Genomic DNA, 24,820 nt, shown 5'->3' with positions numbered 1-24,820 from the left:
AGGTTTTTTGGCAATCACAGTCACTATATATTTGTACAGCACCTGGCATAAGAGGGCCCTAATCCTAACTAGGCCTCTGGAGGCTAAAGCAATACAATTAAAATAATGAACACAACTACAAATAAATGTCAATTCCAAAGAAACCATAAACACAATACAAGCAAAAAGACATCCCATTTTAAAGTTAGTTGTCATGGACTAGGTGATACATGCAGCAAATTCACACCCCAGTGCAGTCAGGGGGCCCAGCACCAGAACAGCAAGAGTGTTGAGGTAGCTTGCCCAGAGCATCCCTCAGATGTCAGTTCCTCATTCAATTCATTAGTCTAAACACGCTAGCATGGAAGACCAGGCTGATAACAGCAGAGGATGGAAACTAAGGTCAATGCTCTTCATGTTACTTTAGTATCTACCTTTTCTATTTCCAGAGAAACAGTTTAGTATTTTTAAACAATGTATTCCACAGTCTATTTTAACTTTTCACTAGCTCACAGAGCTCCCTCAGTTGCTGTAGGGCAGACATACCCACCCCCTCTGCCCATGGGACAGAGCACCCTTTCTAAAGGGAGATTTTTGAAAGCCAGGAATACGAGTTATGAAGGAGTTATTTATACTGAATTTCAGAGAAGCTGGGAGACAAAGAACTGTAGCCTTGTATTTAAAAACAGTTCAAATGATGCTTCATCTAATACAGTAGCTTAGCACAAGAGTCGCTTAACAGGCCAGCTCCTTTCCTGGCAAACTTTTCAGAAAACAAAGAGAGCACGGAGCAGCCTTTCCTGGAAATGCAGAAACCAGCTGGACCAGAGATTGGCACAAAGGGCAATCCTCATCTGCTTCATCTGCTCAGTGGAGACACATACAAACTGCTCCACCTCCACAAAGCCCATCACAACCACCTCCATCCACTAGTTTCCAGAGTAGCAGTTGTGCTAGTTTGTATCCGCAAAAAGAAAAGGAGGACTTGTGGCACCTTAGAGGTTAACCAATTTATTTCAGCATAAGCTTTCGTGAGCTACAGCTCATTTCATCAGATGCACTGGGTTATTTGTATTACAGCAGCACTCAGTGGCCCTTAATAGAATGGGGGTCCATTATGCTAAGCTCTATATAAACATTAGACAATCCCTCCCCTAAGGAGTTTACAATCTAAATACTGACAAGAAGCGACAGGTCAATATAAAACAAAGAGGAGGATGAAAAGGCTGATGGCAAAAGGAACACAAGGAGGCACAGCTAGGTGCCTGATTTGCACACTTATAAATAATAAGAATAATACCAAGCTCTTACATAGCACTTGTTGTTTGCAGAGCAAGGCACTTTATAAAGGTTAGTATCACTATTCCGATTTTACAGCTGGGGAAACAGACATGGGGAGGTAAGTGACTTATCCAAGGTCACCCAGCAGACTAGTAAAGCCCTGCATGGATACCAAATTTATATCTGCGGGTATAAAATGGGTATCCGAGGAGCTGCAGGGCCCTACCAGGAACAGCAGCAGCAAAAGCAGCCTCCCTGACTGGGGGCAGTACAGCCATGCCAGAGGAGCTGCCCACGCAGGGCACTGGCTTCTGCGAGCGGGGGCCGGACATGCGGCTGCTTTTGCTGATGTTATTCCTGATAGTGGGGGAGATTTAGGTTGGATATTAGGAAAAACTTTTTCATTAGGAGGGTGGTGAAACACTGGAATGCGTTACCTAGGGAGGTGGTGGAATCTCCTTCCTTATAAGTTTTTAAGGTCAGGCTTGACAAAGCCCTGGCTGGGATGATTTAGTTGGTCCTGCTTTGAGCAGGGGGTTGGAGTAGATGACCTCCTGAGGTCCCTTCCAACCCTGATATTCCATTCTATGATAGAACCGTGCAGCTCCTTGGACATCCGCCGATATCCCATACACAGATATAAATTTGGTATCCACTCAGGGCTCCACAGAGGAGTGGCTAAGTGAGGAACAGAAGCTAAGTCTCCTGAGTCCCAGTCCAGTGCTCCATCCAGTAGGTTTATCTGGGGGATTTTTTTTTAATATAGGTGAACTGAAAGAATTCAGTAACAGATATTCCATTCTATAGAGGCTCTCCCCATAGTATCCAAGCACTTTCCAGCAGTTCAGTAAGCAACTAAATCTGCAACATGTTTGCTCTCTCACCCTCTCTGCAGAGGGAGAAGTGCATGCACTATTTCGGATTTTTTTCAGCGATTGTATATATACACACACATGCAGAGCGACGTGTTTCGGTCAGAGAACAATCGCCAAGTGGAAGGTGTGGGGGCTGTGAGGCTCCTTAACTCTCCTGGGGGAGTCCGTTGCACAGGCTGGGACGCACTCCTTAAGAGACGAACTTTACACCCTTAGGGCAGAAAATGCCACTGGGCAAGAGGAGCTCGACTGTCAACCAGGGTCTCACTTTGCTTTGCCTCCCACAGGTGAGGCACCAGCCCCGGTGCGGGGAAAGCAGAGACCGCAGCCAGGGGAGACGGCGGGCTCGGGGGGCGAGCGACAGGAGCGCGCACCGCCCCCCAGCCGGTCGCTGGGTCAGTGGGACGCGCCGCGCTCCCCCTTTCAGGCCGGGGCGCTCGCCCCGCTGACGGAGGCGCGTCCCCCGCTGCCCCGGCCCCGCTGCCCCGGCCCCGGCCCCGGCCCCGCTACCTTCCAGCCGGCCGAGCTGTTGCTGTCGCCCTTGTCCTTGAAGTAGGGCACGAAGCGAACCATCCACTCGTAGATCTGCGCCAGCGTCAGCCGCTTCTCCGGGGCGCTCTCGATGGCCTGGCTGATCAGCTCGGCGTAGGACTGGTTCCCCCAGGCGTTCCGCCGGGAGCCGCCCTTCCGCGCCGCCGCCGCCGCCGCCCCGCCGGGCCCCCGCGGCCCCTCGGCCCGCCCGGGCCCCGCCGCCGCCGCCGCCCCGCCGGGCCCCTCCTCCGCCGCCGCCGCCGCCGCCGCCGGGCCGCCCGCCGCCTCCTGCTGCGCCGCCGAGAGCTCGGGCCGGGGCAGGGGCCAGGTGCAGGAGCGGGGCCGGCTCTGCGGCGCGAAGTCCGGGTCGATCTCCACGCTGCCCCCCGGGCCGCCGCCCGCCTCGGGGCCCGGCTCAGAGGCCGCCATGGGCCCGCGGGCTCAGCGCCGCGCCGGGGCCCGCGCGCCGGGCGGCTCGCCCGCGGCCTCCGCCATTCCCCGCCCGCGCCCCCCGCCCGCGCTTCGGCCCCTTGCCGCGACCCCGAGCCGCCGCCGCGGCCTCACGGCTCTGTTTACCACAGCCTGCGGAGGCCGCTGCGCCTGCGCGCGCGAGGCATGCTGGAAGGTGGAGTCCCGCAGCCGTCTCGCAACGCAGCGCCCGCCGGGCAAGCGCGGCCCGGGGACTCCGTGTCCCGACACCTCGCGCATGCGCCGAGGCGTGGCAGGGGCCAGAACGGCAGCGTGGCAGACCGGACGCTTGGGGAACTACAGCTCCCGAAATGCCCCGCGACAGCCTCGTGATGGGCTCCCCTCACACAGCAGAGCGGGCCCTCCCGAGCGAGCCCGGGCTCCCCCCGGGCCAGCGACCCCCCCGCCGTGCCCCCTCCTCTCCGCTCCCCCCGCGCCAGCGACCCCCCCGCCGTGCCCCCTCCCCTCCGCTCCCCGGGCCAGCGACCCCCCCGCCGTGCCCCCTCCCCTCATCGGGCCAGCGACCCCCCCGCCGTGCCCCCTCCTCTCCGCTCCCCCCGCGCCAGCGACCCCCCCGCCGTGCCCCCTCCCCTCCGCTCCCCCCGGGCCAGCGACCCCCCCGCCGTGCCCCCCCCGCCGTGCCCCCTCCCCTCATCGGGCCAGCGACCCCCCCGCCGTGCCCCCTCCCCTCATCGGGCCAGCGACCCCCCCGCCGTGCCCCCTCCCCTCATCGGGCCAGCGACCCCCCCGCCGTGCCCCCTCCGCTCCCCCCGGGCCAGCGACCCCCCCGCCGTGCCCCCTCCCCTCATCGGGCCAGCGACCCCCCCGCCGTGCCCCCTCCCCTCCGCTCCCCCCGGGCCAGCGACCCCCCCGCCGTGCCCCCTCCCCTCATCGGGCCAGCGACCCCCCCGCCGTGCCCCCTCCCCTCCGCTCCCCCCGGGCCAGCGACCCCCCCGCCGTGCCCCCTCCGCTCCCCCCGGGCCAGCGACCCCCCCGCCGTGCCCCCTCCCCTCCGCTCCCCCCGCGCCAGGGACCCCCCTCCCCTCCGCTCCCCCCGCGCCAGCGACCCCCCCGCCGTGCCCCCTCCCCTCCACTCCCCCCGGGCCAGCGACCCCCCCGCCGTGCCCCCTCCCCTCCGCTCCCCCCGGGCCAGCGACCCCCCCGCCGTGCCCCCTCCCCTCCGCTCCCCCCGCGCCAGCAACCCCCCCGCCGTGCCCCCTCCCCTCATCGGGCCAGCGACCCCCCCGCCGTGCCCCCTCCCCTCATCGGGCCAGCGACCCCCCCGCCGTGCCCCCTCCGCTCCCCCCGGGCCAGCGACCCCCCCGCCGTGCCCCCTCCCCTCATCGGGCCAGCGACCCCCCCGCCGTGCCCCCTCCCCTCCGCTCCCCCCGGGCCAGCGACCCCCCCGCTGTGCCCCCTCCCCTCCGCTCCCCCCGGGCCAGCGACCCCCCCGCCGTGCCCCCTCCCCTCATCGGGCCAGCGACCCCCCCGCCGTGCCCCCTCCCCTCCGCTCCCCCCGGGCCAGCGACCCCCCCGCCGTGCCCCCTCCGCTCCCCCCGGGCCAGCGACCCCCCCGCCGTGCCCCCTCCCCTCCGCTCCCCCCGCGCCAGGGACCCCCCTCCCCTCCGCTCCCCCCGCGCCAGCGACCCCCCCGCCGTGCCCCCTCCCCTCCACTCCCCCCGGGCCAGCGACCCCCCCGCCGTGCCCCCTCCCCTCCGCTCCCCCCGGGCCAGCGACCCCCCCGCCGTGCCCCCTCCCCTCCGCTCCCCCCGCGCCAGCAACCCCCCCGCCGTGCCCCCTCCCCTCATCGGGCCAGCGACCCCCCCGCCGTGCCCCCTCCCCTCATCGGGCCAGCGACCCCCCCGCCGTGCCCCCTCCTCTCCGCTCCCCCCGCGCCAGCGACCCCCCCGCCGTGCCCCCTCCCCTCATCGGGCCAGCGACCCCCCCGCCGTGCCCCCTCCCCTCATCGGGCCAGCGACCCCCCCGCCGTGCCCCCTCCCCTCCGCTCCCCCCGCGCCAGCGACCCCCCCCGCCGTGCCCCCTCCCCTCCGCTCCCCGGGCCAGCGACCCCCCCGCCGTGCCCCCTCCCCTCATCGGGCCAGCGACCCCCCCGCCGTGCCCCCTCCCCTCCGCTCCCCCCGGGCCAGCGACCCCCCCCCGCCGTGCCCCCTCCCCCCGGGCCAGCGACCCCCCCGCCGTGCCCCCTCCGCTCCGCTCCCCCCGGGCCAGCGACCCCCCCCGCCGTGCCCCCTCCCCTCCGCTCCCCGCGCCAGCGACCCCCCCGCCGTGCCCCCTCCCCTCCGCTCCCCCCGGGCCAGCGACCCCCCCGCCATGCCCCCTCCGCTCCCCCCGCGCCAGCGACCCCCCGCCGTGCCCCCTCCCCCCCCACTGTGCCCCCTCCCCGCTATGCCGGCCAGCAACCCCTCCCCGCTATGCCCCCGCCAGGCCCATGTGCTCCTTCCCTCACCAGCTGTGCCACACTCTCATGGTCCTCACCTGCCTGCCATACCAGCCAGCAACCCCACCCACCATGCCAGGCCCATATGACCCCTACCCCACTGCTCCCCCACATCGCCATCTTGGGTGTGCCCCACCTGGCTGTGCCAACAATCTTAGCAGCATCCCCTTGGCCCAGCTGTGCCAGCCAACGTGCAGGGGTCACGCTCCACAGTTCGAAGTGAGGGGGCTCAGGGGTTTTGCTGATTTGTGTGGGGAGTGGGGGAGAGACAAAGCACACAGAAAGTGAGAACACGCAGAACAGAAAGAGAGGCAGAGGCAAAAAACAAGAAAGCCAAGCAGTAGCGTGTGAGCCCAGCGTGACTGTGGGAGAAGCTAGAAAGTGTGTGTGTGTTTTGGGGGGGGAGAAAACCTGGATTTGTGCTGGAAATGGCCCACCTTGATTATCATACACATTGTAAAGAGAGTGGTCACTTTGGATGGGCTATTACCAGCAGGAGAGTGAGTTTGGGGGGGGAGGGGGCGGAGGGTGAGAAAACCTGGATTTGTGCTGGAAATGGCCCAACTTGATTATCATACACCTTGTAAGGAGAAAGAAAAGGAAGGTTTCAGAGTAACAGCCGTGTTAGTCTGTATTCGCAGAAAGAAAAGGAGTACTTGTGGCACCTTAGAGACTAACCAATTTATTTGAGCATGAGCTTTCGTGAGCTACAGCTCACTTCATCAGATGTATAACGTGGAAACTGCAGCAGACTTTATATACACACAGAGAATATGAAACAATACCTCCTCCCACCCCACTGTCCTGCTGGTAATAGCTTATCTAAAGTGATCATCAGGTGGGCCATTTCCAGCACAAATCCAGGTTTTCTCACCCTCCACCCCCCCACACAAATTCACTCTCCTGCTGGTGCCAGCCCATCCAAAGTGACAACTCTTTACATAATCAAGTCGGGCTATTTCGTGCATAGATCCAGGTTTTCTCACATCCCCCCCACCCCCATACACACACAAACTCACTCTCCTGCTGGTAATAGCTCATCTAAACTGACCACTCTCCAAGTTTAAATCCAAGTTAAACCAGAACATCTGGGGGGGGGGGGGGGGGGGGTAGAAAAAAACAAGAGGAAACAGGCTATCTTGCATAATGACTTAGCCACTCCCAGTCTCTATTTAAGCCTAAATTAATAGTATCCAATTTGCAAATGAATTCCAATTCAGCAGTTTCTTGCTGGAGTCTGGATTTGAAGTTTTTTTGTTTTAAGATAGCGACCTTCATGTCTGTGATTGCGTGACCAGAGAGATTGAAGTGTTCTCCGACTGGTTTATGAATGTTATAATTCTTGACATCTGATTTGTGTCCATTTATTCTTTTACGTAGAGACTGTCCAGTTTGACCAATGTACATGGCAGAGGGGCATTGCTGGCACATGATGGCATATATCACATTGGTGGATGTGCAGATGAACGAGCCTCTGATAGTGTGGCTGATGTTATTAGTGATCACTTTAGATAAGCTATTACCAGCAGGAGAGTGGGGTGGGAGGAGGTATTGTTTCATGGTCTCTGTGTATATAATGTCTTTTGCAGTTTCCACAGTATACATCCGATGAAGTGAGCTGTAGCTCACGAAAGCTCATGCTCAGATAAATTGGTTAGTCTCTAAGGTGCCACAAGTCCTCCTTTTCTTTTTGCGAATACAAACTAACATGGCTGTTACTCTGAAACCTAGAAAGCTTTTGGAACTACTGGCAAAAAGGCCTGGAGTTGTAAGCTAAGAAACTGTTCCTTTTGTTCTTGGTTCCTCTTGCATTTGGAGAAGCAGGACTCTGTGCATTTCTTGTAAGTAAACAAGCTTGCGTCAAAGAAAATATCAAATTCCTTCAATTTCTGCTTCCAACTGGAACATTTCCAAGGCCCAGAAATGTGAGTAGTGGCTCAGGTCAAAAAGGAGCCATACTATTTAGTATTCTCACATATGTTGCCCTCCGCTGCACAGCATCTAGCATTGCAGTCCCTTGGCTAGCCTCTGAACTAGGTTTATAACTTCTGTCTTGGTCCATGAAAAGTGTGTGCGCAAGAAGCAGGGCCACTCATGACAGAACGGTGCAAGGAGAGCTATAAACCTAAAACGGACACGGGAAAGAACATCCAGACAAGACCATCCAATACACTGTCCCAAGAATCAGCAATCCAATGCTTCATCCTGGACAACTTCTAACCCACAAAAGAATATTGCTAGGAACAGATGGGTTACCTCTATGTGCCAATAGCCCTCTCTACCCCACCCCCACTACACACTTTGTGATTCAGTCACCAGGACCTGACACGGGCTAGTAACTCTACTAATTGTCTCAGCTTTTCAAAACTGTTCCACAGATTATCCCATGTTGTTCCAATATATACATACAGTTGTTCCATCCTACACGCACGCATGTTTATGCAAGTGAGCATAAACACACATGCCTCTCTTTCCCTGTACCACTTCATTCCAAATCAGGTCTAATACTGTTCATCTTAATGACTTACATAATTCTCTGCCAGAGCTTTGCCACTTAGATATCACTGGGACCTAAGAAGCCTCCAACATTTCACTGGTTCTAGTTTTTCTTTTTAAGTTGTGCCAAAGGGTAGATGTAGGGCTCCTGCACTTCCTAAATTCCCCTACATCTCGCTTCTGCGTGACATGTTCCAGTTAGGTGAACCCAGGATCACTATTACACATGGGCACCAAACTGAAGGGATGCAGGACTGAAGGGACCAGTGAAGTGCATAGCTGTTGAAACACCCATCAGGCAGTAATTAGCAAGCTGGCCAGATCTGAACCAATGCCACGAGTTCTTGCATTGGTGAAAGACTTTGAATACCACCATTACCACAAGCACTTCAGTCTCATTCCTATGGCACTCTGACACATGCTGTTATATTAACTGAGTTGGAATAAAGGGGCCAAAGTGTTAACATAACCCAATCACTGCCCAACTTTAAGTGGTGCTAAACAAGGGTCAGGGTGTAGTAAACAGAGATCTCAGCCTGCTTAGTACCATGGCAACACATAATTACAAATCCTTTTAACCTATTAAAGATACAGACAAGGAAAAGCAATAAAGAGTTTGAAATGTAAAGTATTAAATAAGGCTTTAATTTTAACATCTCTTCATAGGTGCTGGAACTAGGGGTGCTGCTGCACCCCCTGGCTTGAAGTAGATTACATTATCTACAGGGTTTATAACTTGGTTCAATGGCTCTCAGCACCCCCACTGTACAAATTGTTCCAGCACCCCTGCATCTCTTGTTCCCTTTCCCTTCAATTGGAGAGACTTTTTCGAAGTCTCTGGCACTCTTGTAGATGGCACCAAAGATCGTGATAGCTGTCCTTTGCGGGAAAGGAGAAGAAGTTAATTGAGATGTGCTGATCCTGTTGCTGCTGCTGCTGTTAAAGTCTGATCCCATTCCATCCCCAGTGGTATTGGAATTCAGCTGGAGGTAACTTTATCTGGTCCCTCTCTCTTTAGCTTGGTCTGGTTAGGATGTCTCTCAGGATCACTGTCCCAGGAAACAGTGGGAGTGGCAGCCATGATGGTGAATCTCACTCCAGTAGCCTCCCTTTGTCTTTCCATATTCTCCCCGCAAAGTCTCTTGCCTTAAGGACCCACAAAGGGACTGGGGTGGAATAGCCCACACCTTTATTATTTTGTCCAACAATTAGGCCTAATATCTGCCACACCAATTCTAATTAATTTCTGGTTCACATCTCTTTTTACAATTTCAACATAGTCCTTTAATTATATCAAGTGGCCTTTTTCGTTTGGACTAATTTAGTCTCTCTGTCTGGTTTCTTGCACCTGTTTATAACATTCATTACTGAAAATGCCATGACCTACTTTCCATCAACAATTGTTATTACAAGTTACAGTAACACGAACTCTTACGTACTTTTTACAATTGAGCTTACAATTAGGTTAAATTTGCCAGCCCAATTATCACAAAAGTGCCTAGAACAAGCTTTAATTTCCTATATGCCATTCTCCTAATACTTCTTCAAAAACTGCTGAAACCCACCTATTCTGGGAAGCATTCTGGCCGTCATAACCATTGCTTCAATCTGTCTGTTCTATATTGACCTGCTTTCTGCTTTTAGATTGTAAGCTATTTAGGAGGACATTTATTTGTACGGCATAGATCACCTTATGAAAAAGAGCCTTTTACCCTTATGTACACATGTCACTATGGAAACAATGAATAATAGTAACAGCATCAGCAGCAGTAGACATTTGAAAAACTAGCTCCCCAGCACAGGCAGAGACCTCCCTGGGGATTTGGTAGACTATTAGAAAAGGAATTGGTTAGCATAGACCCCAGACTGACCAGTCTGTATGTGTTGTAGACCGCATTGTCCTGCACAGTACTCCTTGTATCTTTAGGACCCACTGTGACAATGGTGCCCGCGGGAGCCAGCTGGGGTCACTCAATTAGGGTGAACTGCAGACAGAACAGGGCAGACAAACTGCAAAAGCTGGTGGAAATTCCAACACTTAGATTTACCCAGCCAGCACAAAACAGCTTCTGTAGTACCTCACCGGTTACTCAGACATCCAAACAACACCGTTCCCTTAAAGTACCCAGCCTCAGGCCTCCAGCCAGACACATGTCAAACATATGATGATAGAGTCTGAAAATTTTATTTCATCATATAAAAGAGAAGGTTCTCCTGACCCCAAAGGACCAAGCCCAAAACCCCGGTCAAATGATAACTTAGATCTTACTCAAAATACACGCTTAGTGCCAATTCTTATTAACTAACATTTATTAAAAAAGAAATGAGAGAGAGAGAGTTGGTTAAAAGATCAATATACAGACAGACTTGAATACAATTCTTGAGGTTCAGATACAGAGCAGAGATGAGTCTGTAGTTGCCAAAAGTTCTTTTTAGAAATAGTCCATAGGTTATAGTCCAATGTCTCAGGGTGACTCCAGTCAGTGACTGGTGATCTCAGTTCTTATGGCTTAGGGTTTTCCCTTGAAACCCAAAGCAGATCTGAGATGAAGAAGGATCGTGTCCTAGGGTTTTTATACATTTCCAGCAGCCTTTTGGCCTGAGAAAACAATATGCTCAACCCTCCTTCTCCCAAACATCATGGCAATTAGCACAGGGTAATTTATCCATTAAACAGTTCAGATACAGGTTACTACAACTTTCAAAGAGACATATAGACAATAATGCTATTTCACTCAAGTGTCTTCCTAAACATTAGAGGGGTAGGCGTGTTAGTCTGGATCTGTAAAAGCGGCAAAGAGTCCTGTGGCACCTTATAGTCTGTTAGTCTATAAGGTGTCACAGGACTCTTTTCCACTTTTCCTAAACATTAATACTCCCTTTTTGATCTTTGAATCAAAGCCATAGTAATAGACAAGACTTGTTTTCTTATATCACAAGACCTGAGCAAACAGCTATCCTTCTATCTCTAACAATGCAGGCTTGCATTTCAAAGCTCTATTCATTTACATATCTTCCTAACAAGTCTTTAAAGTTCAGCCATGGGTCATGTCAGTCTGTGAGTTAATTAACTCTTTCTGGCCCTGCGTCACCTTTCAATGAGATATTATATTACACTCAGAACGTCACACCCACCCTGCAGCTGACTCTGCATGGATGGAGCACTGAGCCTGCTCAGAGCCCTGGTGAAGTCACCTGCAGGATTGGGGCCTTCAATTGTATGTTCTATTCTTTGTTGAGCACATCATAACTGTCACGGTTACAGGGCTAGCTGCATTTCAGCCCCCTCCCTGGTCTTCCCTCTTGCCTGGAATGGGATTCATGCAATTCTCCCACTCCAGACTGGACAGCGGGCTATAGACCTCATGTATCCACCGTGCTTCCTTTTTTAAAGGTTCCACTCAGGGCACAAGAAACCCACTTTACCTACAATACTGCAGTCTGGGAATGGGCTGCTTCATTCAACTACATAGTGACTCATGGGAGGGACACAAAGGGGGCACCAGCTAAAGGGGGGCACGTGACTCCTCCCCAGCCCAGGACCCCCGGGCTCTCCCCATTCCCTCCCCGTCCCACATTACCTGGGGGGAGGGGCTCTGTCTGCTCCAGATACCAATTTCTGAGTCGCAGGGCTCTATGGAGCTGCAGCGGCGAGAAGAGCAGAACGTGGGGCCTTCGGGCGGCCCCACATCGGCAGCTCCTCCAGTGCAGTTGTGTAACCTGTCCTCCGGTGGGGCTGTACAGATCCCAGGAGGCACAGCTGCGCCGGAGGTGCTGCCGGTGTGGGCCTGCCTGGGAGCCACACATTCTGCTCCTTTCGCCGCTGTGGTTCCCTGCTGAATGTGCCCCCCCCCGGCATCTGGGGAAGGGCATTTGGCCCTTCTTCTCCCCCCCCATGTGTCGCCTTGGCACCATGTTACTACACTTACCCAGCCTGTCCAACTGGGTTTGGTACCTGCAGTTCCTCCCCCTCTCAGGAGTCTGTGACCAGTGGCATAGGGTGACCAGACGGCTGTCTTAAAGTAGAACATTACTTAACAGAAGGAACAAAGCAATTAGAGGAAAGGAATTTAAAATAACATGGTCCACACACATCTATCTTACCTAAACTATTGCCATCCTCTGATGATAGCCTGGATAGGCCCAGCCTCTTCAGCCACTGCAGCCAGTGTCTGTGTCAGACTGGTTTCCCTAATCAGATCCCCAATGTCTAGGAAGAGCAGCTCCTATTATCCAGGCAGAGTCCCTTTGTTCTTGTCAATTCCGGGCTTTGGTGATGTTTGTCCAAACCAGTTTGGAAACCTCTGCTGGAGGTTGAGCCAGATTCCTAGAGCCAATGGCTCTGACATTGTCCAATAACAATCCTCGAGAGTTTGCTGAGTATATCTTGAGCTATTCTTCCTTCCTGCTTGTTTTCCTTGGAGACCGCTATTAAACTAGCCCCGTATAGTCATACAAAAAAAAAAAATACATATGGTATTCATCAGGTATTGCAGAGCAGCTCCACATCCATCACAACTGCAATAAGTCATTACAATCACTAAACTAATACATATTGCTTCGTGTTCTCTGCTTGTCTGACAGGGACCACGAGTTATTTGGGGCAGGGTCTGAGTGTCTTAATATTTGTAAAATGCCACGTATAGTCCCAGAGCTGTTTAAATAAATAAAATAAGATAAAGCAATAATAATAATCATAATACTGATGGGGTTCTTTGGGCCTTATCATTTCCGTAGGTGACAAATGTGGCAGTCTCCATGGGGTGTCTCCATCCAGTAGAGGTCATAGTAGGTGGGGATCTTGGTCCCATTGGGTTGTACGCATCATTGCTGGAATTAGGAATGTAGGGGTGCTGCCGCATACCCTGGCTTGAAGTGGTTACCATCATATGCAGGGTTTACAGTTTGGTTCAATGACTCTCAGCATTGTACAAATTGTCCCAGCATCCCTACATGTATGTGGGGTCTCTAGTCTCATAAGGGGTGAAGGTGGGCTTGATCCCATATATGGTGTATGTGGGGTTATTATGGGGTTGTCAGTCCCACACATCCTTATGTGGGGGTCTCGGGACCATATGGGGTGTATGCAGGGCCAGATTAATGCAGGGACTTTAGGGGCTGCAGCCCAAGGTGCCAGGCTAAGGGGGGCCCTGGTGCAGCAGGGCTCAGGCAGGCTGCCTGCATGCCGTGGCCCCATGTCGCTCCCGGAAGCAGCTGGCTGCTGTCATGTCTCTGTGCCCCCAGCTGTGGGGGTGGTGCTTGTGGGCACGGGCAGCACACAGAGACATGCTGTCCCCCTCCCTCCACTGATGTGCAGAGATGTGCCAGCAGCTGGCCGCTTCCGGGAGCAGCATGGGGCTATGGCAGGCAGCCTGCCTGAGCCCTGGTGCATTGCCTATGGTGAGAGCCTCCCAGCTGGAACCTGCACCTTCCACGCCCTCCTGCACCTTGCACCCCTCCTGCACCACAACCCCCTGCCCCAGGTCAGAATCCCCCTCCTGCACCCAAACTCCCTTCCAGAAATAAACTAATATAACAGCTGTTTTAAGGTAAGAAGTAGGCTATTTTGAATTAACTATATTCTACATGTTTTAAGACTGAAATGTAACCACAGAACGGCTTTATGTTCATTAAAAGGCAAGTTTAGTATTGCGTTAATAGCCTCAATGCCATAATTGTGATCGTTTTGTTTAAAATTAGGAAAAAGATTTGTATACAGGGGCCCACAAAATCTAATAGCCCCAGGCCCACAGGAGAGTTAATCCGGCCTTGGGTGTAGGCGGGATCTGCATGGAGGTCTCAGTCCTATATGAGTTTGTGTGGGGTCTTGAGCCCAGGCAGGGTATATAAGAGATCTGTATGGGAGTCTCAGCCTGTACGGATTTGTGGGGGTCTTGGGGCCATATGGGGTGTGTAAGGGATTTGTAGAGTGACCAGATGTCCTGATCTTATAAGGACAGTCCCAATTTTGGGGTCTTTTTCTTATATAGGCTCCGATTACGCACCACCCCCTGTCCCGATTTTTCACACTTGCTGTCTGTTCAGCCTAGGGATCTGCATGGGGGTTTCATCCCTGTACGTGTTTGTGGGGGTCTTGGGCCCAGGCAGAGTATGTGAGGGATCTGCACGGGGGGCTCAGCCCTGCCAGGGTCTGGGAGGTCTGGGGCCCAGGCGGGGTGTGTGAGGGATCTGCAGGGAGGTCTGGGGCCCAGGCAGGGTGTGTGAGGGATCTGCAGGGAGGGCTCAGCCCCGTTCGGGTTAGGGGGGGTCTGGCCCCGGCAGGGGGTGAGGGATCTGCGGGGGCGGGGCTCCGCCCCGCTTGGGTTAGGGGGGTCTGGCCCCGGCAGGGGGTGAGGGATCTGCGGGGGGGGGCTCCGCCCTGTTCCGTTTAGGGGGGTCTGGCACCAGCAGGGGGTGAGGGATCTGCAGGGGGGCTCAGCCCCGTTCGGGTTAGGGGGGTCTGGCCCCGGCAGGGGGTGAGGGATCTGCGGGGGGGGCTCCGCCCTGTTCCGTTTAGGGGGGTCTGGCACCGGCAGGGGGTGAGGGATCTGCAGGGGGGCTCAGCCCCGTTCGGGTTAGGGGGGTCTGGCCCCGGCAGGGGGTGAGGGATCTGCGGGGGGGGCTCCGCCCCGCTCGGGTTAGGGGGGTCTGGCCCCGGCAGGGGGTGAGGGATCTGCGGGGGGGGCTCCGCCCCGCACGGGTTGGGGGGTCTGGCCCCGGCAGGGGGTGAGGGATCTGCGGGGGGGGCTCCGCCCCGCACGGGTTGGGGGGTCTGGCCCCGGCAGGGGGTGAGGGATCTGCGGGGGGGCTCCGCCCCGCACGGGTTGGGGGGTCTGGCCCCGGCAGGGGGTGAGGGATCTGCGGGGGGGCTCCGCCCCGTTCCGTTTAGGGGGGTCTGGCACCGGCAGGGGGTGAGGGATCTGCAGGGGGGCTCAGCCCCGTTCGGGTTGGGGGGTCTGGCCCCGGCAGGGGGTGAGGGATCTGCGGGGGGGCTCCGTCCCGCACGGGTTAGGGGGGTCTGGCCCCAGAAGGGGGTGCGGGACCTGCGGGGGGGCTCCGCCCCGCTCGGGTTGCGGGCTCTGGCCGGGCGGTTCCATGGGAGGAGGTCGGGCCCGGGCACCCCGCGTGCAGCGGGCGCGGCGCGGGGCCGGGGCGGGTGACGGCGGGGGCGGCCGTGCGGGGCGGGGCGGGGCGGGCCGGGTGCGTATCGCGGCGCGGCGCGGCCGGGCGGGGCTCGCTGGCTCCATCATGGCGGACGCGGCGGTGGCCGATACGCGGCGCCTCCACTCCAAGCCGCAGGACCTGACGGACGCCTACGGGCCGCCCAGCAACTTCCTGGAGATCGACATCTTCAACCCGCAGACCGTGGGCGTGGGCCGGGCGCGCTACACCAGCTACGAGCTCCGCATGCGGGTGAGGGGCCGGGCGCTACAGCCGGCTGGGGGCCCCGCGGGAGGGGGAGGGGCCGGGCGCTACAGCCGGCTGGGGGCCCCGCGGGAGGGGGAGGGGCCGGGCGCTACAGCCGGCTGGGGGCCCCGCGGGAGGGGCTGGCCGGGCCCCGCGGGAGGGGCCGGGCGCTACAGCCGGCTGGCCGGGCCCCGCGGGAGGGGGAGGGGCCGGGCGCTACAGCCGGCTGGCCGGGCCCCGCGGGAGGGGGAGGGGCCGGGCGCTACAGCCGGCTGGCCGGGCCCCGCGGGAGGGGGAGGGGCCGGGCGCTACAGCCGGCTGGCCGGGCCGAGGGGGAGGGGCCGGGCGCTACAGCCGACTGGCCGGGCCCCGCGGGAGGGGGAGGGGGAGGGGCCGGGCGCTACAGCCGGCTGGCCGGGCCCCGCGGGAGGGGGAGGGGCCGGGCGCTACAGCCGGCTGGGGGCCTCTGGGCTGGGACGCGGCCTCCTCCTCAGGCTCCCAGGCGGCGGCACAGGCCCGCTAGGGTCCCGGGCGTCTCTGCTGTTGCCCAGGCTGAGGCGCCCCCCGGCCTGGAGCCCCCCTGCGGCTCCCAGCCTGGGGGACGGGCAGATGCCGGGCAGCTGAGAGCAGACGGAGGCAAACTGGCTCCCGCAGTCACCCTTCCCGGGCCTGCGTCGAGCCGGTGCTCTGGGCAGCCTGGCGCGGACACCCGTGCCTGGGGGAGAGGCCGGGGCGGGCGCTTATCCAGGTGTGTGGCTGCAGGCAGAGTGACAGATCACAACATCCGCACGCCACCCTGGGGGTAGGGCCTGCCACCCTCTATGTCTCTGGGAATTGCTGAGCGCCCTTGAGGTGCTGCTGTGTTATAAACCAGTGGTTCTCATCCAGCAGTCCAGGGGCCGCGAGCGGGTTTCAGGTGGTCCTCCAAGCAAGGCCAGCTTTAGACTCACTGGGGCCCAGGGCAGAAAGCCAAAGCCCTACCGCATGGGGCTGAAGCCCGGCGCCCTGAGCCCCGCTACCTGGGGCTGAAGCTGAAGCCTGAGCAACTTAACCTTGCGGAGCCACTGTGGCATGGGGCCCCGGGCAGTTGCCCTGCTTGCTACCTCCTAATGCCGGCCCTGCCTTTTAGATGCAGAAAACCAGTTGTTGTGGCACAGGTGAGCCATGGAGTTTTTATATCCTGTTGGGGGAGCCTCAGAAAGAATAAGCTTGAGAACCCCTGTTAAAAACAGTACTTGGAGCCTCATACAAGGACCCCAAAGGGTCCCTTGACCTCCTTTCAGCAGCCTTTGGGATGACCAAGCTAGCCTCTCATTTTCCAAGTGCAGACTATAAAGGGAATGCTGTTTGGAGTTGGGACGACAAGGTTTTCTGCTTCCTTTCTAAAACAGTCCTCTGCAGCGGCTTCTAGTGAGCCAGGCCCTTGAATAACACTGGTCTCTGAATGCCCTGTACTTGAGACAGAACCCACAGGGGGATGTCTGCAGTGGGAGGCTGGCTTCCAGCTGCTGACTGGGTAGAAAGGCTCATGCCTGTCAAGCTCAAGCTGGCATGCTAAAAATAGCAGCGTGGACGTTCCCGCTCAGGCAGCATCTCGGGCTCTCCAGCCCATCTGACCCCCTGGCTCTGAGTGTGGGCGGCCGAGATTTGGAACCCCGTACTGTCCACACCACTATTCTTTACGTGCTCGCTCGAGCCCTGCCAGCCTAAGTCTGTCTACCTGGGCTAGGAGGCTTGCTCCCAGCAGCAGTGTAGACAGACCCACAGAGGCCTGGGCCATTTCACTCTATTTTGTTGGGTCACATGGACCTCTTTCTCTCAAGCATATCTGGCTGCATGTTGAACTGTGGGAAAAGGACTCAAGGTCAGAGTATGTCTACAGCCCAGCCCAGTCCTGTCCAGGGAAACAGGCTTTATCATCTTGTTGGCATGGCTGTTTTCTGACTTGAGCGTAATGATGGAGGTGTAGGATCTTACCACATCCTTGCCTTGGAAGTCTGCAACCCAGTAGAAACCCCAGTCTGACCTCAGAAGGGTTGATCAAGGCCCCTGGAATTACCAAACTCTGAGAGGGATACACCTACCATATCTAACAGAGGATTCCTGTCCAGTGCTGCAGAGAAGGTGGTAAATCCCAACATGCCTGCTGGATCTCAAGAGGAAAGAAAACTTCTTGTCTCCTCACCTCTACATCCCACGAACTTGGTGCAGTCTCACTCTGTATATGTGAACAAGAATGGTGGTGGTGAAGCACCAGGTCCTGCTTAGGTCCAAAGTCAGTGGTTTTATGTACTCACCAGTCCCTCTTAAGTGGATTCTGCTGGCAACAATGAGTCCAAGTGCAGCCACTGTGTGCCCCTCCGTGGTGCGGGAATGCCTCTTTATGTAAGTCGAGTACCACTGGCCTCTTGCGCACTGCTTGGAAACCGAGACAGGTGCTCTGCTGGGTCTCCAGGGGCATTTGCTCCAGTTGGGGCAGAGAAGAGAACAATATTTAGGGGAGGGGGACTTTTGTTGTGTCTTGGCTAGCTGCCAGTTAACAGCCTTCCTAGGTAACTGGGTGCTGAATCGCCTTTGTGTTCAATTGCCAATCTAATTACCTACCAATTGTCGACAAACTCGAGTCCTAAAAACGGATATGCTTACACAGACGAGTAGTGCAGCCCTAGAGGTTGTGCATTACGGCCTGCGTAATCCGTATGGCTGAGCACTCCTTGCGGACTCAACGTCCCTTTGCCTGGTCTTCCCCGGGGTGGTGAGCTCTTCGGGGCAGGGTGTCCTTGTAAGGTGCCATTGGTAATAAGGTCAACTGAGAAGCTCCAAGCTTCCCCTGAAAATTTACATAATCCCACAGGGGAGGGGAGTACGTTGTGCTTGCACTCGGTGTGGTAGGTGCTTTCCAAACCATGGAAGATACAATCCCTGTCCCTTAGAGGCTACAGTTTGTCCTCATTAGCTAATTTTACTGTCCTCCTTGCACCCTACATGACTGACTTTCCATCTGAGGATTGGATGATGATATTCCCCACTCCCACAAAAAACTGTCATTGTTGGTTCTTCAGTCAGCTAGAGGTGGCTGCTAGAGAACAGTAGGAAACTACCTGCAGAGTTTCTCTCTGCAGTTCTAGTCCCTGGTGGCACCATACTCAGTCCCAAACAGATGTACAGCCTAAAAGCTGATCAGAGGCTTTAGTAAGAACTGTTTAAATGTAGCAGCAACAGGTTTAACATTAGGGTGTATCTGGTCACTAAAAAGCTCATCCAAGAGCTTTTGTTACCTCCCCTTCTCCGTCACTCTCCCCATAAAGTTCTGTAACTTCTTCAGGGGGAGGGGGTCAGCATTGGGAAGATGGAGTTAACATAATCACCAGGTGAGAGATCAGACTTCAGGGCTAATGCAGCTTTGGGAAAATTCCTACAAGCTCCTGGCTAGATCCAAACTACACAGGCTAGACATGCAGAAGCCTTTGCTTGCAATGGGGAGGGTTGCTACTGCTGTTTGGAGATCTTAAAGCAAGGTCTCTGCAGCCTGTTGCTTGGATGTAGTTGGGGATTAACCTCCTTCCTCAACCCCTCCAAAAGGGTTGTACAGTCTGGGGTTGCGGTCTACTGCAGTGCAGAATGGCAGTGCGTATCCCTCTGCAATGCTGCCTGGAATTCATAAGGGTGAACATCTGAAAGGGGTGAGGCCTAGCCTTTTCTTGTAATTACAAATAGCACATGCAGAATGGTAGCATAGACACCACCAGTGCCCCCAAAAGGGAGACCGTGCATCTGAAAGCATAGCTCATGGAGTGTGAAGGACACCGAGGAGAACAGTTCTCTCTTCTCTGCCCAGAGTAGTCTCAAACACCTGCTTTTTTCTGAAAAACCACAGGGAGGCTTGCAAATGCTTTCATGTATTGCAGCATTCTATGCACTCTTTACTGACCTTGAATGCCTCGAGTGTCTAGAGGTTTCAGGCCTCTGAATGCAGCTCTGCAGACTTTAGTAGGACGCAGTAAAGTCAGCCTGGCTTCTACAGCAAACTGCAAATTAACAACCTCTCCTTTCTTGCAGACAAACCTCCCTATCTTCAAACTGAAAGAGTCTTGTGTGAGGAGGCGATACAGTGACTTTGAATGGCTGAAGAATGAGCTGGAGCGAGACAGTAAGGTGAGGGCCTCTGCACACAGACCTATTCCTGTTACGCCAATCCTGCTCCTGAACAGCCCAGTTTTAAACAGCTTGGGCCTATGAGAACAGTCTGTGCAGACCTGCACAGAGAGGCTGCTGTGGGTGGCCATCCCGGGAAATGAGGCGCTTCCGGAATTGACAGCCTTGCTTTCCCAGCAAGCTAGCGAATGGTGTAGGAGCGCCGCCTGTGGGTCGGAGGGGACCACTGTGAACGCTTGAGGGGCCTGTCCATTCCTCCTCCTCCGCTAGCTCACGCTGGCCTGTGTGTTCTTAGATTGTAGTACCACCACTGCCCGGAAAAGCCTTGAAACGACAGCTTCCATTTCGAGGAGATGAGGGGATCTTCGAAGAGTCTTTCATTGAGGAGAGGAGGCAGGGACTGGAACAGTTTATTAACAAGTAAGCTTCATGTCCTGGGCTTGCCCTGTATTTGATATGCTGGTTAATGGCCCTGGGAACAGGGACGGGGAGGAGGGCTGTCCCAGTGTCAGTTCTGGAGTCTTGATCCACTTCCGCCCCCCACCCACCCACCTACCTCAAGTCTCGCCCTTCAGCCGCCGTCGCTCCGACCGGATGGTCAAGGGGCAGCTCTGAAGGCCGCCCTTTGTAAAGGGAGCACTGATGTGCAACACAGGGCTCCCTTTGTTATACCAGTAAAATAAAAACCAGCAGGGTCTTATTGAAGGGGAAAAGGCAAAATGCCACAGTTATTGTGAATACAGAAAGAATCATAGTAAGCAGATATAGCTATAACATTCCATTCAATTTCATATTCATTCACACACACACACGTTCTGCAAGGTTGTAATCATAGTTACCAGCCTTAGAGTTGCTCGTGCCAAGCCACTGGCCAGGTGGCCTGGACGTGAGGAGGGACTAGGGCCTTGTCAGATGCTCCTGGAAGTTGGTTTGCAGAATGAGACCCCAAAGTTCTCACTTTCTAGAGCCTATTTTTACTTCCTATGCCAGTCTATGGGAATTGCTTCATCATGCTGTTGCTGAATCAATAAGCAGATGGCACATTCCTGACGGCTCTGTGCTGCCAGATGTTATCTTGTTCTTTGGTTCTCCCATTCTTGAGGCTGTTGGGTGGATTCCAGTCTGCCCTCCGGGGGTCCTCTGGTTGTTTCCACTTGACGCCTTCTTCAGCCGATGGACACTGGATTCTTAGGCTGGCACCTCCCTGATCATTCAGTTATTATCCACACCAAGCATCCATCCACATACATCCTCTATCTGTATTTTAATCACAATTGTTAACAAAGCGAGATGAATACAACAAAAGGGCGGGGAGTCTCTGTGTGTTGTTTCTGTTGTTACAGAGTATTGCTTTGAGTCTCTGTGAGTAGTAGTTGTTACAAAGAATTGCTTTGAGAACAGACTCTCTTAGAATGTACTGACACAATTAGCAGCTTCCAAGTTTCACACAGAGGGAGAGAGACTGTACCAAAAACCAAGAGACCTCTTAATTAGTAATACCCTGGAATTTAAACTATGGGGAATCAAACTCATTTGTGATTTTAATACAGAAGTTCTTTAATATGATCCAACATCTTCTCCTATGGGGGCTCAGTGCAATGCATCTGCAGCACTGTTGTCCTGAGGGAGAGATTGTTTAGATACTTTTCCGCACTTCACTGTGGCACTGAAGTGTGTAAAATCCTGGGCCTGCCATCTTCCTCTTGTGCTAGTCTGGTATGGTGAGGCTGCAGAGCTGACCATCATTGCTGTTGTCACGAGCAATTCTGTCCTCCTAGAGCTGATTGTCTGGCAGTGGATGTATTGGGAGTGGGGAGATGAGTTATGCACCTGCCCCTCTGTCCTTAGCAGAGCTGATTAGGTGCATTGTCCATGTGTATAGAATCTGACTCTGGCAACATGTGTAAGTGCTGCAGCTTCTCTCTTCCTCTGCCCCGAATGGGAGTGGAGTGGACCCTTCACTCTACGTGGCTCTGAGGTCCATGAAGGTGTTTTCCTTTATTCTCTTAAGATGGTGCCTCCAGCTGGTGCATGTGTGCTAACCTCCGCTCCTCCCTGTTCCCTTGCAGAATCGCTGGACACCCGCTGGCACAGAACGAGCGCTGCTTACACATGTTCCTGCAAGAGGAAACTATAGATAGGAATTACGTCCCAGGGAAAGTCCGTCAGTAGGAGATCCTCATGCTCTGTCTTCCTCCATTCCACCCACCCTTCTGCAGAAATGACATTTATTTTTACACTAAATCGGTCTCTCCTGAACCAGCTTTTCCTCTCTGAACCTCCCCGTTTGTCCAGCATTTTTCTTTTTTGTATCTGGCAGCAGTGTTGCGTTCAGATGAGCTTTGATATCTGCCAAAGGGTGTGAAGATTTAAGCCATGAATCTGCTGTTGTGCACCCAGTGGCAGGAGTGAGTAGGTGTGAGGGTGGGGCACGAACTGTCTTGGGGCATTATTACAATGTGACTAGGCTGCCTCTTCCCTGTGAAAAGGGGTATAAGATGTCCTTCCAGCCTCGTCCTTCACCCCCCGTCCATGTGGCCTCAAGCATTGTAAAGAACACCAGAGCAGAACAGTGATTGTCATATAGGTCAGTGACTGCAGCAAGTTTTAGGATGTTGGTAGGGTTTAACCAAAAACTGAGCAAGCAGGTGCCAGGTAGGATGTCCAGTCTCTTCCTTATCCCCACGATAAATCCCCTTCTACCCTGCATGAAACCTTCATCCTGTGCTGTCTGCAAGTGCTGAGACCCAAGATTCCTCTCTGACTCTGCTCCAGATCTCCTGCATTACAGGCCTGCTCAGCATAGCCGTGTTTACCCCTCTCCTCTCTAACATGCTGCTGGCAGCTTTGGGGGTGTTTGTACTGTCAGTGCGTTCTCTAGGTGCTCCAAGAGTGCAGCCTGGTGGTGGTGTGAGGGTGGGTGGAGTTGGGCCTGGGCTGCCCAGGTAGCAGAGCACGGACAGCTGATGAGTCCAGAAAATGCCACAGCTTGCTCTTGACTGGTACGGCGCAGAGGGTGTCAATAGAGTTGCACTGGCCTTGTCTCTCCAAAGACCTGGCTCCCATCCCTGGACCTAGAGGGAAAGGTCCTGCCCACCACTGAGAAGAGAGAATGGGAGCGGGGAATAGGGCACAGTTACTCCCAGACTGCGTAGTGCTGAGTGGCTGCCATTTCGCTCCCATGCAGAAGCATTCCAGTCACCTGAATCTGGAGGCAGGAGATTTGTGACCAGTAACCTGCACTGGAAGCGTGCCTTTAGAATGGCAGCACAAGTATCGGCCATCCTCAGCCCTTCCTTTTCATGCCTCCCTTGCCCCCCATGGTGGCTTTGCAGGCCAGGAATGCTTTTGTATGGGGGAGAAAAGACATGGGAACTAGTCAAGTAGCTGCTCTTTAAAAGCACTTTCCTTTGGTGAGAGGGTGCAATGGGCTGTGAACTGCTGATGCACCACAAATACACATTCCCTTGGAGTAACTGTAAAAGATGAAGTTGAGCTTTTTGCTCAGGGGTTCCCCGAAAGTCAGGCCCAGGATCACCATTTGCTTTGTAGTGTCACTAAGAACTTAGCAGAGGAGGTAAACTCTGGGGAGAGTGCGCTATGTCAAGAAGCACTGAGTGTCTTGGTTCTAGAGGGAGGCATTTCCTAAGTTCTCGGAGTTGTTTCTGTGCAGTGACCTGACCTCTTTCTGTCTCCACAAAGAAATGGGATGACTAGGTCCCCCACTGTATCCACAAAGATTCCTGCCAAACTTATCCACAAGGGTGTCCGCTATTCCTCGTGTTTGTGAATTTTTTTCTAGTGAGGAACTTGTCTCGGGGTGGAATGGGTAAAGCTGGAAAAACCCAAATGAAGAGTGAGTCACTGAAGCAGCCCGGAGAGAGCTGCTCCTAGGAGTGACACAAATTGAGGAGTGGCTGATGCAAAATGTACATGAAATATAATCCTGGCACTGGATTCAGAGCCAGCTTGAAAGGTGGATCTTTGACTTGTAATGCAAACAAGGAGAGGGTTCCAGAAGGAGATTGTGGAGTCTCTAGGTCTGCTCCTTTCCTCTCTGAACTCTGCAAAGAAGCACTCGGCACTGACCAGTTACTCTGCTTTTTGGATTGAAGTGGCATATAGGTCCTGCCTTGCTAACTTTTTGTTGTTTGAAGCAATCTGCTGCCTCTTTGATCTATATTAGTCACTTTTTAAAAACTCCCTTCATTCATGCACAAGTGCTGAGCAATTGAAGGCTGTTTCTGCTGTGTATATATCTTGATGCGGGGCTTTAATTCACAAACTGTCTTCATTCTGCTGTCTGATAATGTAATGTCCAAGTTCTGTTCATATTAAACCACTGTGAAGCCAATACGTCTGCATGTTGTGACCCGTGGAAAAAATGGGGGGGTTCTTCTAAATCTGTTACGCGATGCTTGTGAAAATGGAAACTAATAGCACTAGTTGGAGCCCCAGTCATAGTTACGGCCGGCTCGGCGAGCTGTAGGTCCCCCAGGTGTCTAGCCAGCATGCCTCAGTCACAAGCTCCACTGTGCTCCAGTTGGGTGAATATCCGCTGTTATGCTGAACTGGACAGTATATTTGCAGTTGCTGCTAAGGAATTGGTTGGAAACTAGAAGTCCTCACGTGAAACTTCTGTCCATAACAATGAACTGAGCATAAGTCTCTAGAGGCAAAAAGATCTTGTACTAACCTGAGTCATCCTGTTTACTAATCGGTTTAATTTGATACTGATGTTGATTGTGCTTGTATTGGTCAATGACTTGTCTAGGTTGCATGCAGGATGAGGTAGACGTAGGTGTACTTACCAGATCACAAAGAAGGAACCCTAGGTTCCTATAGTTCTTTCTCAGCCTTCTGGAAGGATGACCATTTCTCCATAAGTGTATCCAGAAATGTGATGCTTCTGCAAATGGATATATTCTGGCCTTTGCAGGCAGACAAGCGACTGGTTCTTCCTAGTGCTAGACCCAAATGTTCAAAATCATGGCTTTTTTTTTTTTAGGCTTGACTCATAAGGTTCTTTCCTTTTTGATTTTTAGGGTGCCCTTGGCACATATATTCAAGGTTTCCTCTGCAATTGTGAGGATGAGAAACCCTCAATTTTTCTTTAAATGAAAGCTGAGTTGGCACACTGTGACTTATTCTAACTGTAAGTTTGTAGGGA

General features: G+C 54.5%; 2 protein-coding genes across 3 annotated transcripts in view; one reads left to right on the top strand and one right to left on the bottom strand.

Moving 5' to 3' along the window:
* FOXO4 (forkhead box O4) overlaps nt 1-3,159 on the bottom strand; it is a 31,040-nt gene extending 27,881 nt beyond the window's left edge. Inside the window, exon 1 of one of the 2 annotated variants that reach the window (XR_007358631.2) lies at nt 2,646-3,159. Coding sequence is in view for 1 of the 2 variants with exons in the window: in XM_048865523.2 (XP_048721480.2) it covers nt 2,646-3,095 (450 nt within the window). In the remaining variant the exon portion in view is untranslated. The remainder of the gene's footprint in view (nt 1-2,645) is intronic. The other variant, XM_048865523.2, reaches the window with a different exon arrangement.
* Nucleotides 3,160-15,299: 12,140 nt separating this feature from the next.
* On the top strand, nt 15,300-24,004 carry SNX12 (sorting nexin 12). The gene is made up of 4 exons (XM_048864177.2): nt 15,300-15,501; nt 19,555-19,650; nt 19,946-20,070; nt 21,720-24,004. Exons 1-4 carry the CDS (start codon nt 15,337-15,339, stop codon nt 21,820-21,822), a joined length of 489 nt encoding a protein of 162 aa, XP_048720134.1. The 5' UTR covers nt 15,300-15,336; the 3' UTR covers nt 21,823-24,004.
* Nucleotides 24,005-24,820: the final 816 nt, after the last annotated feature.

The sequence above is a fragment of the Caretta caretta genome, chromosome 9 (genome assembly GCF_965140235.1).
Source record: "Caretta caretta isolate rCarCar2 chromosome 9, rCarCar1.hap1, whole genome shotgun sequence".
In the NCBI taxonomy this organism is placed as follows: Eukaryota; Metazoa; Chordata; order Testudines; family Cheloniidae; genus Caretta; species Caretta caretta.
Note: the sequence above shows the minus strand (reverse complement) of the source record. Positions and strands in the feature narration are given on the sequence as shown.

Bases quoted from the DNA above. Each gene is read 5' to 3' on its own strand.
- SNX12 (XM_048864177.2), top strand. From the start codon at position 15,337: ATGGCGGACGCGGCGGTGGCCGATACGCGGCGCCTCCACTCCAAGCCG. The intron at 15,502-19,554 runs GTGAGGGGCCGG...CCTTTCTTGCAG, and splicing joins GCTACGAGCTCCGCATGCGG to ACAAACCTCCCTATCTTCAA. The intron at 20,071-21,719 runs GTAAGCTTCATG...GTTCCCTTGCAG, and splicing joins CTGGAACAGTTTATTAACAA to AATCGCTGGACACCCGCTGG.